Source organism: Odocoileus virginianus, chromosome 9, assembly GCF_023699985.2.
Source record: "Odocoileus virginianus isolate 20LAN1187 ecotype Illinois chromosome 9, Ovbor_1.2, whole genome shotgun sequence".
Classification (NCBI taxonomy): domain Eukaryota; kingdom Metazoa; phylum Chordata; class Mammalia; order Artiodactyla; family Cervidae; genus Odocoileus; species Odocoileus virginianus.
The window spans coordinates 35156138-35174466 of NC_069682.1; the positions used below are offsets into that span (position 1 = coordinate 35156138).

The window sequence follows — 18329 nt, forward strand, 5'->3', positions numbered from 1 at the left end:
GTGTATGTCCACTTATGTCCCCATCCAAGAGCATATTAACTCCCCAAACTCTTAATGGCACCAGCCCTCCTGCTCCAGGCCCCTGAAGAACACAAACTAAGGACTTGGTATCAGACCTAAGAAGAAGGCACGTCACTGAGAAGATCTCAATCAAAGATGGACCTGGGGGATGCACGCACCCTCAGAATATAACGTAGGAACTGAGAGACTAACTTCCACAAATACCTGACGCACAGAAGACCCAGCCTGACCTCCCCTTCCGAGCAGTGAGCGCACAGCCAATGAGCTTCTGCTCAGGACCAGCGCCCTCATGCCAATGACATGCTTTCCCAGACTCTTTGTCTTTGCACTCCTTGCCCCAAAATATAGCCCACTCTAGACCTTCAGTGAAATCTCCTGTGGCTTCCCATGCGGCATACAATTCCCCTGCTCTTCCTGAATAAACTGGCGCTTGCCTCAGTTTACTTCTTTATTTAGGGTGATATAACTTACATGAATGATGCTAACAAATCCCCATCTCCCTTCATTTCTAACCCAGAGAACACACTGGCACCACCAGGCCTGTTTGGGAGAAACCCTCACCTTGGCAGCCTCTATGTTGAGCATGTAGTAGCGCAGGAGCTCGGTCAGCTTCAGGTCTTCATCTGAGGAGACTCGACTCTCCACTTTCTGTTTTTTTAAAAAAAAGGCCACCATCATGTAAGCAGAAATCTACAGATTATAAAATATATACTATGAAGACCAACATAAAAATCCTTACCCTAAGTTTTTCAAACAGCTCAGCCACCTTCAACAGGTACCTGCAAATATACATGATTCTGACTTAAGGTCTTAAATACCACCCACTAGACCAAGCCTAGTAGAACAGTCATTCCATGGTAACAGCTGGGTGTTGGCTCTAGAACCCAGCCACACCCTTCATGGACCCTAGAATCCACAGATGCTCAAGCCCCTCATATATATAATACATGCACACCCTCTTAAGTTAAATCATCTCTAGATTACTTCCTGTGCATGATAAAATGCAAAGGGATGCAAATAATTTTAAGCACAATGTAAATGCTATGCAAATAATAGCTGATGTGCAGCAAATTCAAGTTTCGCTTTTTGGAACTTTCTAAAAAATGTTTTTCTATCTGCAGTTTCTTCTAGTTTGCAGATGCAGATGGATATGGAGGGGGTCAACTGTACCATCGCATACCAGAAATAACCTGGAGACGCTAAAAAACCTCACTCAGTGACAACTCCAAATCAAACTAATCAAACCACCCGGTGGTTCAGGTGATAGAAATCTGCCTGCCAACATAGGAGACAATCCCTGGTCTGGGAGGATTCCACATGCTGTGAAAGGGAAACCAAGCCTGTGTACCACAACTACTGAGGCTGCATGCCTAGAGCTCTGAGCTCCACAACAAAAAGTCCATGCACCATGAGAATAGCCCCAGAGCAGTCAAAAATTAACAACACAGCAACCAAGTCCTTACAACAGCTACCACACTTGGTACAGAAGTGCCCTGAATTCCCTATAGATGGCTTAGAGGTACCCCTGTTTGGAGGGTGTATAAAATGCATGCTGGAGACCATCCACCCTCGATGAGCTTGTACTCAAGACGGAACTGAACTATGCAGCCCTTATTCATTATTTTCTTAACTGCACAACAGTTTTCAATTAGGGGATGAGAGAAAATGTCTCCCAAGGAAAACTTACTTCTTGATGACTGTAGGCTCCTCTAAGGCCAGGCTATGCAAGCAGGCTGCGGTGTGGATATAATCGTCTGCGACACCTGTGGGAACAAGGACAGTTCTTTATGTGAACAAAGCTGGCACTTGAGCAGAGGTAGGGGGCTAGTGGGTGAGTGCACTTACTTTTATGAGATCTGGTCATCCTGTCAGCCTTTGCACAGGAATCCTTGATCCTGTTGTAATAGTTGACGAGGAAAGTCTTCTCTTGCTCAAAAAAGTCATCTACCTCCTAAAAGCAAAGGAAAAAAAGTTTCAAAGAAACAAAACTACACATGAATATGTATTTTATATTTTAAAAATAAGCTCGAAAGTAATCGGGAAAAAAAACAAACAAAAAAATAAGCTCGGGCATAAGAAATTTAACCTCTAAGGACCAGGGAAATTTAAATAATTTTTTAAATTAACATTTCACATCAGGGATTAGCGAAAAGTGAAAGGCTGGCAAGAAACATCAAGAGAACCATTTTGAAGAGCCATTTAGCACAGCCCAGTAAAACTTGCTGACCTCCAACAGCAATTCCAAAATTCCAAAGTGGTGGTCTGGCCAGGTGGGTTGCTACCTTGCCTCAGATACCTGCATTTCTGAAACATGGCCTGGGACGCAATACTGGCATCTAGGGGGCACTGACCAGGGATGCCAAACGCCCCCACTTTACACCTTCACCACCACCCAGAGACAGCCCGAGAGCTTCCAAACTTCTGACAAGACCTGCGTTACCCACATCCTAGTCTCCTTACTCAAGACCACAAGTGGCAAAGTCAGACACCAGACAGTAACTGAGGAGCAAAGAAATAAACCACACCTAGGATGCTACTGAGAAACTTGGGACATCTGTTTATGTTCCAGAACAGCACAGTCCAACAGAAATAAAGTGAGCCAAATGTGCCACTTAGAACTTTCTACTTAGTAGCCACAGTATAAAAAGAAACAGGTAAAACTACTTCTCATGTTTTATGTTTTCTTCATTACCAAAGGCCTACAAATCCAGTGTCTGAAGACAAAATATGCCCTTAATTACACCAGGGCACCGCACTGGTCAGGTGCTCAACTCCACACAAGGCTGGGGCTACGGGGACAGTGCAGCTGTGGAGAATAGCACCAAAGACTGGTCACATGGTTTATTTTTTGACGAATAACTGAATATCGTTTCCTTACAGAAAAGGAGACAATGAAAACTGAAGAGTGAGGCTCTCATCCCTTCTGGGAAAGAACAGATATTTTGGGAAAATGAGCGAAAGTTCAGTAAGTTGATAAAAATAACCAAAACTTGAAAATACTTCCATTTTTGAGAAACTAATACCATTTGTTTCACAAATACCTATTCTGAAGAAAGAAAAGGTCACCTATTCACACAGAGAGTTTTCTTAAACAGCTAAAGACCACTTACCTTAACTCCTGAAAAAAGAACTTCATCAGCACTTTTCACCACACTTTTAAAAAAGCCACCAAACATCTCTTTGGTATTTTTCCGCCTGACACTTAGCTGAAAAGAAATTCAAAATAGTTAATGGTACACATATTTTCCATCAAGTTCTGAACACACCCCAAGTAACTGTTCACTAGTAATAAGCACACCCAAGACACCTTTAACCCCATCATAACCACATCTAAAATATCAGACAAACCAACTAATCCTAAGGACAGGTGATAATTCTATGACTCAGCAGGTGTTTAGAAAAACTATCTATGTATCAAGTCTTGTGTGTGTGTGTGCTCAGTCATGTCTGACTTTTTTCGACCCCATGGACTCTAGCCCACCAGCTTCCCCTGTCCATGGAATCTTCCAAGCAAGATACTTAAGTGGGCTACCATCCTCTACTCTGGGGGATCTTCCTGGCCCAGGGATTAAACCAGAGTCTCTTGCAAATTCTATGACTCAGGAGATATTTTGAAAAACTATCTAGGCATCAAGTCTTAGTGTCCTTAAATTCTGGGTAGAATTGTTGTTATGCTATTATTCACTGGTTAGAAGACTACAAGGAAATGTGTAAGTCAGTGCCTGCCTCATATATAAGAAAAAGAATGTATACTTTTAAAGCAACCATATGTCTCCTTTCAAGGAAAAAAATGAATGTGGATCAACTTTCAAATAATCCCAAAAGTAACTGAGGGGGAAAAGGGTCAAAATCTTTGCATGCAACGTTTTATATACACTGGACTTACTGCCCTGTGGAAGGCGGGGGGGTCTAAGAAAGGTTTCCATTGCATTGATAAGAAATCCAACCTTGAAAGTCAATTTTTCAGAAAATATGTATTTTTTTTGTACACTGCAATTAGATTGTGTAAATGGAATTAAAATGACTTACATCTTGATCATATTCCAAAAAAACATGGAAGTTGCGGTCTTTACTGAGAACAGGGTGAGAAGAGAGCCGTTGAAGAAAGACTTCGTGTGAAGACACAGTCTTCTTGAAGACGGCAAGGTACTCACTGCAATACAAGGCACAAGGCTCAGCTCAGCTCACTGCCAAGTACCACTCCTGGGACACCACTGTGCTGTCCTACAGCTACACACAATACCTGAACTGGACCCAAGCAGCCTGGTATAATTCAGTATCCAGTTATGAGGCAGCTCTCATTTTGGAATTTGTAAAATAGCCATGCAAGGGGAAGTGACAGAGTTGATGGACACGTCTGTGAAGCCCAAACCCACGTGCAATTACAGCACACAACAATGGCTTCTTCAAAACCACGACAGGCCTTTAATTTTGCAGCCATGTATACAGAGAGGAGTCTAACAAAGCTGGGAACTATCAGAAATTACAAAGTGGCTTTATCTCAACCTACACACTCCACACTCAACAGCAGGAAACCAAGTCTGCAAGTCTGGTGCTCTGTCCTCAGAGCTGCCCAGGTAGGCCTGGCAGGAGTGTGAGCCCGGGCCTAGCTCACCTGGGTCTGTGGCAGCATATTGGCAAGAACTGCTGAAATGGACCCCGATGAATAGGGGAAGGGCAAGAGGAAGGAGCAGGAGGATAGTTCATGCAAACCTCCAACTATGCATAAAGAATCCATTTTTGTTTGAAAGAATTACAATCAGATTAAAGTAAGCTTCTTGCAGACCTGGACTTCTTTCAAGCCATCAATGTAGCCATTGTTAAAATGGTTCCTTATTAACAACACTTGCTACAATCTAGTTTCAACTGTATTTCCAGTAAACAAACATCAGGGGAAGAAAGCTTTTTGTACATTACAGTCAAAGGTTTAGTTCTTCAGTTTGCCAGACCAACATTCCATATGACTAGCATGGTTTACAAAGAGAAAAATTAGCCTGTCCAGTATCACCAGGTGGTTTACTTGCTAAGTCGTGTCCAACTCTTGCAACCCCATGGACTGTAGCCTGCCAGGCCTCCTCTGTCCATGGGATTCTCCAGGCAAGAATACTGGCGTGGGTTGCCATTTCCTTCTCCAAATATCACCAGGGAATTGTCTAAAGACCAGGCCCCCACACCCCCATGCAACTCATTGACAGTAGCCATGCAATTCATTAACTGCTACACTTGAAAAACTTAGCTGTCAGATTCTCATTTTTCTCCTCAGAAGACAGGGCCCCATCAAGGAAAGCCACTTACGCTTCCAGCTCCTGCTTCATCTTGGCAAACTCTTCTTTGGTCATCGACCCTTCACCCTCTCCCAGCTTCTGCATCTTCTCTCGAGGGCCATCGAAGTCGGGCTTGGTGGGCGCTGGCGGGATCTGCGGGCAACGCACTGACTTCCTGAGCACCCTCCCGGCTCACCCCCACCCTCAGGAGGCGGGGGAGGGGGCACTCTGAAAGTCAACTGTGCTTTCTCTCGCCCTCGTTCCTTTTGGCCATTTAAAAGAGAAGGGTCCTTCCTATAACTGGGCACTCACTTTGACATCTGTTGGGTTGGTAACTGAACAATTTATAAGGCAAACTGTATATCCCGCTGCAACTATCTAATTTATATATTAAAACCAATGCTAAAATAAAACCAATGAAGTATTAACCTCTGGTATTAACCAGGAATTAACCTCTGGACATACACGGAATTTTTTAATTCCAGGACAAAAGATTCTAATTTTGCATGAACATTCTTAAACATAAGCTTCAGTACTGATTTTGTTTTAACTATTTGGACAGATTCTTGGCCTGGCAGATCAAGCCACATTTCTCTGTCCTTTAAAATCAGCTGTCTTTCTGTAGCCAGGCATCAACTCTCCACAGCTGAGCACAAAGACAACTGCCTTCTCAGCAGACTACACACACCAACCACCACCAGGAATCAATTCAACTTGATGGCTGAAAGGAAATGCCACACCCAAAAGGAGATAAAGACGTTACACCAGGGAGCTGCTTGCCCTCTTAGACTATGGCCTCTAAGACTGTGCTTCTAAACACTGTTTTCACTTACTTTAGACTTTACCAGTAACAGCTAACATATATGCTAGTTGACAGATGAACTCAGACTATTTTCAAAACCCATTATATGATGTGGGTAAATCTCTCACAAAATGAATAGCAAGGTATTAAAAACTGGCTTTGATAATTATCTGATTATTCAAAATGCACTTACAATAAGCCCAGCGTAGTCTGTAGTTTCAATAAGAGTGTCATGTAGCCACACAAAGTCTTCATGTTGCCTTGTAACAGAAAACTCTGAGCTCTGAAATGTGGGCAGTGTGGTCTGTAAAGAAAAGACAAAGTGACAGTTAACTACCATTTTCTGAAAAAGTGGTTTGGGTTTCATGCAGTGCACAATGGGAAAAATGCACAATAAATCATCTGGTTTTTAAGAGATCTAATAAAGAAAAAGTGGCAACACATGACCTCCCTACCACTAGGAAAGTCAGAGCTAAGATTCAATGTGTTCTTCAAGGAATTCTAGTCACACAGCTCCACCTTTCAGGTCGACTCAGATAGACATACTCACACTGCCTCCTGAGGAACAGGTATGCTAATCATGCATACCTCAGGGCAGCAGAGAAACCCGTGAGGGAGAGGACAGGACCTCAGGGCCACACGTGTGCTGCGGGAGGCACCCGCCAAGAGCTCTCGCTCCAAACATCCTGCCTCAGACTGTGTCTCTACCACTTACTTCATCTACACCTGTACCTCAGTCCCTCACCTGTAAGATGGCCATCAGAAAACATCATAACGGAAATCATGCCCAGAAAATCAGGTCCATGCAACCCCTTTAAAATAGTGCCTGGCATAAGACAAGCACCGAGTACACTTAACTAGCATGGAAGGAGAAAGGAGGCTAAAAACGCTCCTGAAAGAGCTCTGGGAAGTTAAAACTTCCTGCGGTCTTCAGACTGGCATAGTGCTCTTGTCAAACTAGAAACCTGGAGGAGAATTAACACATGGTAAATCAGTTACACTTGAAAATAAAATTTTTAAAACTTGGAGAAAAAGTCTTAAATCATAATAGGTTGGGAGATGGCCAAGAACTGAGCAAAGATGGGAAAAGCAAGCACTTGCCACGCATGCAAATTAGAAACAAAGGTGGAACTGCACAGGACTGGTGAGCTTCCCAGGCAGAACACAAGCCACACTCACACCAGCAGTGGGGCCCAAGGCTCCCCCACAGAGCATAGGGCTGTAACAGGAGCAGGTGCCTGATGAGAGTGAGTAAGGAGGGGCTCCCCTCAGGAGTGCTACCCTTCAGTAGCACTTTAGCTCACACTCACTGTAGCAGAGATGTAATCTGGCACTGTTTTCATTACTGAAGTCATTCTGTCACTCACCTTGGTGTGCACTGTAAATTTGACTTTATCTCTCTCACTGAGTGCATCAGGTATGTCAATCTGAAGCGAGGGATCAACATTCAGGTCCACTGACACAGATCTCAGCTGAAATACATTTTTTAGCTATTAGTCGCAAGTCCACTTTAGTCCTAAAAAGCATCCATCCAAAAATGGGAAGCTAGTAATAACTTTTAGCAATCTATCCATGACCATTTAGAACAAAGTCAGTTGAGGTATCTTATTTCCAACTGTGGGGACAACTGCTCTTAAGTGCATAGGTGGGTCCAGTGAATTCCTATAACCTAAACAAAGTAACTATATGATTCTAATACCATGTACATTACATACTTTGTGTGAAAAATACATTTAACCAAATACTTAAAGAACTGTACTAAGAAGGCTTCAAATAGATAAAAATGAAACCGTGAACTTCCTACATACATACCCAAATTACAAAAACAGTCAAGAGGTGTTAAAAGTTAGAGGCTGGGATAACCTAGAGACAGAAGATATAAAGAACAGTCATGTGGTGTGAGGTCTTGGATGGAGAGAAAAATCCACTCCAGAGTGGACCTATATATATTCAGGGACTGTCTCAAGGAGATGAGAGATCTAGAACAGGAGATGAACTGTAAAAACCAACAAAGGAGTAAACTATCAGAATTCCACTGTGATTCCATATAAATAAAGCAAAAGGGTGAGCACTACCATGGAAACAAAAATAACTGATTTTTGTGAGCTGGAAATTCAAGAGGAAAATAACACTCAACTCCAGTTCTGCCAGTTTTAAAAGAATTCTTTAAAGAAGTGGATTACTGGCGGGGGGGGGGAGTGGCCAAATGGTTTCCCTTAAAAGAAAGAAAAAAAAAAATTCCTACTGAATCTAAAATATGGTAAATTCTTTCATTCTTAAGAAAGATAGGCTGACAGTGGATCTGAAGGCCTGTCAGATGAGAAATGGCATGGATTAAGCATCTCATACCTCTCCAGGCTCATAACTGTAAGCTAGAGCTGAAGTGAGGCTGCCGGGACACTGAGTTACTGAACACAGAAAAATGCAGATGCCAAGTGGAGACTGGACCTAAGAAGATGAGGGAACAGGGAATCCCAAGTATTTCCCTCTGAATTCTTTTCTTCAAAATAAAACCACCAAAGACAGAAAAATTGGTTCCACCGGGTATAAAAAGATTAAATATTCTTTTTAAAAACCCATGTGATTACTTCTTACTTCTTTGTAGTATCTCAGGAAGAGTCAGTACATCCCGTTTTTCTTCAGCACTGTGACTAAGAAAAAAATTTTGATTGCAATAGCCAGAGTTAGCTTTATAACAACAGCTTTCCTAGCTAGAACTAAGCCTCATGTTCTTGCCACCAGAACTTCATTTTAACATCAGGTATTTTTGAGACCACAACATACTTAACAGTTCCTGCCATGTCAACCTAAACACATATTTCAAATAAATTCTTGATGACACCTATGAAATATTTGCTTGTTTGGCTTAATTTTCACACGTCCGTTTATGAAATCTCTGCAAACAAAGATAAAGCTTCAAGGTCAGGGATACTTCACTTCAGAGCTGACTCTGGCTCTTGATACATTGCTGATAAAACCTCCCTCCTGATAATTCACGACTGGGCAAATACAGTATTCAGAAAGACCTCACCACACACACACAACTCACAAGAGTCTGACTGCACAGAGTATTGGCCACCCACCTGATCTTTCGTTTCTATGTGTCAGAATCGGTACATGAATAAAGTAGTTAATGGTGGAAAGAAAGGTGGGGCAGACCGAGGGCCAGGACTAAGGAGCATTTCCCTGAGCTCAGCAACCAGAGCCACGTTTCCTGAAACTCCGCTGTCTGAAGAGGTCACAAATCCTGGCTTCCTCTCAATTTCTGAACATGCTGACAATTCCATCTAAGTGCCAAGCCCCATAAGCCAGCAAGCACCACTGCACTGCCTCTGGAATTAGGGCTGGAGCACCCAGGCGGATGAACATGGGCTCATCACAGCAGGAGCCAAAGCTGCAATGGGCTTCACAGGTGGACGCTGAGGTTGGCCCTGTTCCCACACCTCCAACCACACAGGTAACCCCAGACTTCTCACTGTTTTCCTGTCTTCCTTTCTGGTCAGCAAAAGGTATTTCATTTTTTAGTGTAAGATAGTGATAAGGACAAAAAAGAATTAACAAAACCCACCTGAGCTTGGAAAGACTGCACCCTAACAAGACATCATCAAGCACCCAGCTTCTTCACCAGCTGTCATCACCCCAAGAAGGGAGTCCGAACAATCTCACCCCAAACATGATATAACACCCTTCTCCCACAAATAAAACAATCAACAATTAAAAAAAAAACACACACAACAGATTAACACGAAAAGTTTGCATTTGGGCCTTAAGGAATTGCCTGAAAAAAGTTAGGTGTAAAATTCTGAGTATGCAAACCCTCACCAACTCAAAAACGGCCCCTATTCACAAGTCATTAACAAACTTCCTTGTACTGTAGCTCTCCAGACAAGGAAGAGATAAATCACAAAGAAGTAAAAAGTTGCGAAATGTTTCAAGCTTCTAAGTCAGCACTGTATCCTCACTCCAGAAGTATCCAGTGTGATTAAAAGCTCAGCACTCCTTTTTCTGCTTTGACAGTCCCATGCCACAGTCCCTGCTAAATACATAACCAACAGGGTGGAGGACACAGGAGCGGGTGGCAGGCCTCCACACAAAGCCCCTACTCACCACCCGTCCCCTGGTTTCAGCAAGCATCCCCCGGCTGCCTAGCAGGCCGCCATGTGAAGGGGGGGTTCAGAACCATTAGGCCTGTTAATTTTGTTTCTCATTCCCTTAGGCCACTTGTGAGAACCAAATTTATCACATGTTTACTCTATGTGGAAGGCAAGTTTAAAAAAAAGACCTTCTTTTGCAGATTTTTACAGAAACCACTGCATCACATACCAAGTTTTAGGTGGAATTTCAGTCCCCAGAATACTTATCACATTAACCTTTACAGTAATGACTACAGTGATCTTCGTAAGAACAGGGAGTAAACAAGCATTTCTTCATTTGGAAAACAAAACTTAAACTGTTTTAAGAAATCTGGGGGGCCTCCCTGGTGGTCCAGTGGTACCAGTTGGTGCTTCCACTATGGGGTGTGCAGACGTGCTCCTTAGTCAGGGAATCAAGATCTCATATGCCTCACGACCCCCCAGAAAGGGAATATGAACGCTTGATAAGAGAACTTGAAAAGGAGAAAAACTAAAACCAAACCCCCATGCACTCCCTCACCTGTTCATCAGCGCTGGGGCACCTGACACTGGCCAAAGGATGGTCTGCAGAGTTCTGAGCTGCTAAGGACACTCAGAGGTCCAGATCTCGCACTTGACTCACTTTGGTACAAGGCTAAGTTAACACCATCTGCAAAACCCCCTCTTCAAAAGGTGAAGCGGTTCAGAGATGGCAAAGAGTACCTCTATGGCTGGACAACACACAAAGCTAGATTCAGAAATTCAGAACTTTCGGTGAAGATATAGTAAGTATAATAAATGTTACCACTGGCTACAGACTCGTTTACACTACTGCCATATGGCCAAATGACAAGCCACAATAGGAAGAAACCACCTTCACGGTGACTCTCATCTACTAGAATGGGGTCTTGCTGAACATTACTTAAATCTAACCAGTTTTGTATACATGCAAGAAATTGAATATGCTAGCCCTGGTATTTCCAGCTTAACATGAACGTTACATGGAAATTGCCACAGGCAGAGGAAAAGCCTGCCTTTCACATTTAAGTGCCTCTCCCTTCTCTAGTCCCAGAGCAGAAAGCACCCAGCAAGCACAGGCTACACCGGGTTCTTCCCATCAAACTGATGCTCTCCGAAGGATGTTCCTTTGCTATCCCTTCACCTGACTGCCTAACATACCCAAGACCCCTACCTACCTACAGGACCAAAACCACAGATAATCCATGGTTTGTAAGCAGCATAGAGCCATTATTTCAGCTGGAAAGGGAGGGATGCCATGCCCAGTCCAATACGCTTCAGTAAGGAAATCCAAAAACGCTCTGTTGCAGAAAATCCAAATTACTGGATTTGCAGCAATTTCTGAAAGCAGATTAATATGATGCATACTTACGAAACCTACATTACTCTGTTACTGTTTCACCTCACAGGAAGGAAGTTAAGAAATTCTAGTATCACATCTTTCTCTGAATTTTTCTTTATGGTTCAAGTTCTTCTGCCCTGAAGCTAACAGAAACCTGTCTTTGTTCTATGCCAGCTTACCCCTGGAGCACCGGTACATGGAAAAACTGAACTGTGAGCAACACAAGAGCTCTGCTCTTCCAGGTAGCACTGTATCTGTGGTTTATTTCCTCCCTCCACTACTCTCTCTCCCCTCCCTGTAATTCCAGCCCTGCCAATATTGTACCTCAGTCTTTAAGGAACACAGAACCAAAGACTTCGAGATCTGTCTACTCACAAACATAACAGCTATGGAAAGTCACTAATGAAAAGCTAGGTAAAGAGCTGCAGCAAGTGATCAGATTTCCACCACTCATCTTGGTGAGATGGGCCCACAAGGACCCATCCCTGCTGACACCAGCCATTCTTACCAGTAGTCCACCAACACACAAGCCGTCCACAGTAGAACACAGCAGACTGCAGGGCATTTGGCAACCACGTAAGCCAGAGTTCCTAGAACAGGAACCCAGGCTTGGAAGAAGGTCAGTGCAGCGCACTCAGCGAATGGATAAACTGAATCATCATTTCACAAGGCTGCAAGCCCATGAGCTAGTCGGATGCCAACATGGAACCAAAAAGAGATTAAGATGAATCACTGGCTAAATGAAATTCATTGAGAAATCCATCTAATTACAAGATATCTGAATTATTTTCAAGAGTTCACAAGGTGAAAGGTTGAACTACAAGATCTATAAACATCGCCTAGCACAGAAATTCTACTGAGAATCAACATACCACTGCTACAGAGGATGTAGCTGCCACACACGTGCGTACACACACACACACAGACTAGTTTCTTTTACAGCTAAAGTGCTTCATCTACTGCTTCCCAGATAGCTCAATTGGTAAAATATCCATCTGCAATGCAGGAGACCCAGGTTCAAGTCCCGAGTTGGGAAGATCCGCTGGAGAAGGGTTAGGCTACCCACTCCAGTATTCTGGCCTGGAGAACGACATGGACTCTATAGTCCATGGGGTCACAAAGAGTCTGACACAACTGAATGACCTTCACTTCACCTACTATTTGATTTCATGAAGTCTCCCTACCAAAAGTTCCCACTATCAAGTCCACAACTCTTTACTACAAAGCAGTCTTACTTTATGTTCAACCTAAGATCAAAGAGAAAAGTTTGAGAAAAAAAATTTACCTTTATCACCAACAAAGATTACTCAGCAACATGGACAGAGCTGCCTGAGCTTAGGATTGTGTCTTCTGAGTTTGAGACACAAAAGGCAACAGAGAGAAGAGAAGGCTGCCTGTTCCTGGTGGGATTCTTGTGTTTAGTAAAGGTACCACACTTCCCAGATCTTTCAGATTTAAGTATTTTAACCTCATTTTATCACTCACCAGCTACCTGGACCCGCTCAGCACAACATGCAAGCTTTTTATGTCCTGCTCTTGAGGATAAGACTGGCAAAATTTGCATTTGTGCCCCATATCACAGGCACTATATAACTAGACCCAAGGGCTTGTGGAGCTACCCCTCAGAAACAAGTAAACCATAAACTCTTCAGACAGAAAACACATACCACAGGTTAACATAAGCAACTATTGAGAAAAGTAGTTTTCTCTCCAGACCATGTATCAGTGTCTGAACAATTTACACCAAATGTGTAAAAAGAGGGGAAGTCAAGCCAAGGACCTTCTGTACTGAAGGTCAGTTGCTCTTGCACTTTCACTCTTACCTATGTATTTATGTTTTGCCTTTGGGGTACCAGACAGTTGAGAAATTCCACTTCACCCTTTTAGAGGGGGGAAATCTCTTCTTAAGAGTTACTCCGTGGGGACTTCCCTAATGGTCCAGTGACTGAGACTGCCCTACCCAGTGCGGGGGTGGGGGCGTGTGTGGCGCGCGCAGGTTCCATCCCTGGTCAGGCAACTGGGCAGCTAAAATACACAAATAATCTTTGTTTTTTTTAAAGGAGCAACTCAATGGCTAATCAGAAAACATACAGGTGTTGGGGGTGAAGTATCCTTTTCAGGGTGGGGGTAGAAGGAGCAAGTTTCTCACAGTAACGTGAAGATACTTCTCAATTTAGACCCATAAAAAGCAAATCTGCTATTCATGCAAGACAAGATGCCCTACCATCCCTCCCCTCTATAAAGCTGGGTTCACTGAAATGTTTCCATAAATACTACCTAACTTCACTGCACGTGCCTTTCACCACTGGTCAATGGTACTGCTGACCTACAGAACTATATCTTAATTTCCTCAAGCAATCAGGAAAACAGAGAGCAACATATTCAAAAAGCAGCCTTTTAAACCATGTTCTATCCTGCAGCACAGTCTCACTCAACTTCAACTCTGCCCCACACCACTTTGGCATCAGAGCCTCATTTCCACTGTCCGAAGTGGCTGGTGAACTCCAACATGGTAAGCGCAGCAGCCTTTGTAACCCTCCACTACCCGGAACCCTTCACCATCTTTCGATCAGGTTCCTCAATACTGGGTGAAGGCTAATTCTATCAATGTCAAAGACAGTCAACAATGCTTATGTTTTATGCTGTTTCTTTAGAACTTATCAAACATCTGAAAAAAACTAGAAACAAACTGGCACACTAAAGATTATTAGCCTCTAACATAACCTGACCTACTCCATCATACCATCTTAGAAAGTCTAAACTGGGGGTTCTCAACCAAGAGACATTTGACAACGTCTGCATTTATTTTTGACAGCCACTAAGGAAGCCCAAAATGTCAGTAATGCTCAGATTAAGAAACACTGGTTCAAGCTGAAGTTCTACATTATTAGATCTTAGTCTCTTACTAGGTCTCATACCAAAGAACTTAAGATCTCAGAATCCAAAAAATTCCCTCATAATCTCTCTGGGCCATTTCTTCCCACAGCAGATCAAGTGGGCAGTTCATGATCTGTCACGGTAGTATTCACAAAGGGAGATCTTAAGACACTCTGTGCAAGTTGCTGATCCAGAACTAAGGTGAGGGCAACTCTGAGAAGTCATACTTCTCGAGTTTAAAGTCAAGTCATAAACACAGTGGAAAACTTCAGCCCACAACAATCAGTTACTCTGGACTTTGCAGTATTGGTGAAAATTCAGGTTGTCCCTCTAATATAAGTTATAGGACACTCCATCTAGGAGTGGTGTCCCTACAGACAACTTCCACACGTGTTCAGTTCAGTTCAGTCGCTCGGTCGGGTCTGACTCTATGACCCCATGAATCACAGCACGCCAGGCCTCTCTGTCCATCACCAACTGCCAGAGTTTACTCAAACTCATGTCCATCGAGTCGGTGATGCCATCCAGCCATCTCATCCTCTGTCGTCCCCTTCTCATTCCTGCCCCCAATCCCTCCCAGCATCAGGGTCTTTTCAAATGAGTCAACTCTTCGCATGAGGTGGCCAAAGGATTGGAGTTTCAGCTTCAGCATCAGTCCTTCCAATGAACACCCAGGACTGATCTCCTTTACGATGGACTATTTGGATCTCCTTGCAGTCCTAAGGACTCTCAAGAGTCTTCTCCAACACCACAGTTCAAAAGCATCAATTCTTCGGCGCTCAGCTTTCTTAACAGTCCAACTCTAATATCCATACATGACCACTGGAAAAACCATAGCCTTGACTAGACGGACCTTTGTAGAAAAAGTAATGTCTCTGCTTTTTAATATGCTATCTAGGTTGGTCATAAGGCAAACCAGAGCAGTAGCAGGTAAAACATTAATGACTGGCTCTGAAAAGGAAAACACCATTGAAAGGCCAGGTAACCAACTAGTGAAAAGTTAAGGTGAAAGTAACAAGGCTAGGCTGCGGTGTGGAGTGGGCTTACAAAGCTTCTGTGTACACCGGCACATTGACTTCAGTTCACTAACAAGTCAAAAAATACCCCTGGAGACAATCAAGACCCACAATCCATTTGCCACAGGTTGGCGAAACTCACAGGATCACAACAGACACACACTGAGTCTGTGGGTGGGAACCTAAGTGTGATGTTTAAAGGACCTTGAGGTGAATAGGAGACCTGGAGAACATGCACTAATTCATCTTGGAGATTAACCTAATGGTATCAAAGTTTTAGTTAACTGTTTGTTTCAGGGGCTAGACTTGGCAAAACCTTACTTTTCTAAACTTTTTTTTACAGTCCCTAAAGGACCATAACACAATCTCTCCCATCAGTACAGGATTAGTTAAAAACCAAATTAATCATGCAACTGCTTTCTGGGGAAGGGGACAAATCAACGCCGTCAGTTCAAAAGGATACCACTAAATGGAAGCACCAGGCTACTGGATACAGGCCAATTCTCCTGTTTTGCGAGCCAAAAGTTCCATAGATGGATTAAAAATCCTTGAGATCAACTATGCTCCCTGCCTCATTAGTGGGGCCAACCTCGAAGAACCCCTATCCTTCATGGAAATCCCTAAGCAGAAAACTGGAAAGTTTGAACTTCTAATATTTTCAGCAAAAAAGCAAAACTTTTCAGTTAACTAATAAAGCTGTATTACAGCAATATAACTGTCTGCCCAAGATCTGTCCTCCTGTTATTTCACTCTTGTCCCATTTGGAACTCCCTTTTTTGATGAACATTAAAAACCATCTTAATGTTGGTTTCTTTAAAACCTCAAGAGCTCAGTTGGTAAAGAATTTGCCTGCAACGCGGGAGACCTGGGTTCGATCCCTGGGTTGGGAAGAGCCCCTGGAGAATGTAAAGGCTATCCACTCCAGCATTCTGGCCTGGAGAATTCCGTGAACTATACAGTCCATGGGGTCAGAGAGTCGAACAAGCCTGAACTTTCACTTCAAAAAACCATTTTAATCCACATCACAGGACCAATATCCGAGATGAGGAAGAAAAATGAAGCTATGTGTTAAGAATAACATTTAAGTTTCCTATTTCCTTACTTCTGCAATTAAAAGAAAATCGGGGAAATAATTCTATATAGTCCTTTCCTGTAGTCACTAAAACCGGAAGGAAGTAACCTTCACAATCCGGTCGTGCTGGAGGGTCAGAAGGTGGTAAAGGTACTTAAAACCAAGCAGGGCTATACAATACTAAGAACAGAAAGGTCGAGTGAAGTTTTAAACAGCAGGGTAAAACTAATTCTGGGTCGAGAAAGGAGATGCAAGGTGGGGGATATCAAAATTTATATGCGGCCATCTGAACTTGTAGAGAGAAAACTACCTTTGGAATCTTCCAGCAAGTCTTCTCAAGTTCCCACTTTCGGCTTTAGGGAGGAAAAAAAAATTTCTTTCAACTTTAAAAGAAATACCCACCCCCACCCCGCGAACGAAAACACTCTCCTCACACTTTCAGTAACCCAGCAGCCGTACGGAGGTTCGCCACCTATTAGATGAAAAGGTCTCTCTCCAAAGACCTGTGGACCAAAAAACGTGCTTTGGTTTCTAAAGCGATGCCTTCCAGACCAAATCTGAGAGCACCTCGAGTTTCTAGTTTACCATTTTTCAATTTTCTGTTAGAAAAACTTTTCTGTTGACGGTTCTGCACAAACCGCGGTGGCTCACACCAACCCCTGTAGTCTTGCTTTGGAGACAGGACCAATAAAAGCAGAGACCTAATTCTATCTTTAATCGGCTACGGTGACACGCATTTATTGCACTGGTTACCTTTTAGATCTAAAGATTCGAGTGGCAGGGAAGGATAATTTAACATCCACACACGTCTAAAGGGCGAAAAGTTCAGCTATTTGAGAACCTCATAAAATGACAAGTCCCGCAGCGGCGCACTGAGCGCTTAGTGAAGTTGCAGGGGACACGGGTCCGACTTCGGCCTGGGCGGAATCTCCCCAGAATTTCTGGAGGGGTGGGGGCGGTTCGGAGCTCCGTCGCACCATGCAAAGTGGGTCTCACGTGCGCCGCCGGGCTCCCCGAGGGAGAGCTGTGTACCACAAAGGTGCAGCGTGCGCCCCCGGCCCGGGTCCCGCGGGAGCGCCCCAGACCACGCGGAGGGAGGGCAGCGGGGTCCCCTGGGGGCCCGGGGAAGGAGCGTGGGGCCCAGAGGGCCGGCGGGGCCTCCCGGCTCGGAGCCCGAGCGCGGCCAGGGCCTCACCTTGCTGCGGTCCTCCTCCTGCTGCTGCAACACCTCGGGAACCGCGGCCATGGCGACGCGGGTCTCGAGCGGGGCCGCCTGGCTGTGCGAGGAGAGAAGAGGCTGGGCCGCCGCCGCCGCGCCGGGGCGCCTCTCAGGAGAAGGGGCGGCCGCGGCCCCGCCTCCGCCAGCCTTCCTGCCCGACGGCTGCGGGAGGCCTCGAGATTCCGCCACCATCCCAGCAGCCCCGGGAAAGGCGAGCGGCGCCCCCACGTGCTCCCCCAGGGCGGCCTCCCCCGTCCCCGCTGCCGTCCATCTTGGAGCCGGGCAAAGAAGCGACGCGGGGGCCTACCCTCGCTCCGGGCCACGCGGAAGCCGCCAACCGCAGGGCCGCCTTGGGGAAGCGGAAGCTCAAACACCCTGACACCGAGGCGCGTCTCAAAAAAGGGCGCGCGAGTCTGTGCCGGTGGAATTTATTACTCAGCCAGAGCCCAAGATGGCGACGAGCTCAGACGTCACCAGATCTCGCGAGAGAGAAATGGCGCGATTTGGAGGCGCCCGCGCTCCCGGCGGAGGGAGGGTTTCCCCACCGAGCGCCGGAAAATGGACGGATCTGGGGGACCAGGGATAG

At 44.6% G+C, this 18329-nt stretch overlaps 1 protein-coding gene and 1 non-coding gene across 6 annotated transcripts in view; both read right to left on the bottom strand.

Moving 5' to 3' along the window:
- SNX5 (sorting nexin 5) overlaps positions 1-18175 on the bottom strand; it is a 42008-nt gene extending 23833 nt beyond the window's left edge. Inside the window, exons 1-11 of one of the 5 annotated variants that reach the window (XM_070472198.1) lie at positions 18051-18151; positions 17720-17801; positions 7455-7559; positions 6281-6391; positions 5317-5438; positions 4051-4174; positions 3132-3227; positions 1867-1972; positions 1709-1784; positions 761-800; positions 583-669 (exon numbers count right to left, since the gene is read on the bottom strand). In XM_070472198.1, the coding sequence (XP_070328299.1) occupies positions 583-669; positions 761-800; positions 1709-1784; positions 1867-1972; positions 3132-3227; positions 4051-4174; positions 5317-5438; positions 6281-6391; positions 7455-7559; positions 17720-17770 (918 nt within the window). In that variant the 5' untranslated portion in view covers positions 17771-17801; positions 18051-18151. Of the gene's footprint in view, positions 1-582; positions 670-760; positions 801-1708; positions 1785-1866; positions 1973-3131; positions 3228-4050; positions 4175-5316; positions 5439-6280; positions 6392-7454; positions 7560-17719; positions 17964-18050 lie in introns of those variants that run through there. The other 4 variants (XM_020878937.2, XM_020878929.2, XM_070472199.1 and 1 more) reach the window with 4 other exon arrangements.
- Positions 11991-12226, bottom strand: LOC139036854 (small nucleolar RNA SNORD17). Its single transcript, XR_011489716.1, has one exon. It is a non-coding gene; the product is annotated as a small nucleolar RNA SNORD17 (small nucleolar RNA).
- Positions 18176-18329: the final 154 nt, after the last annotated feature.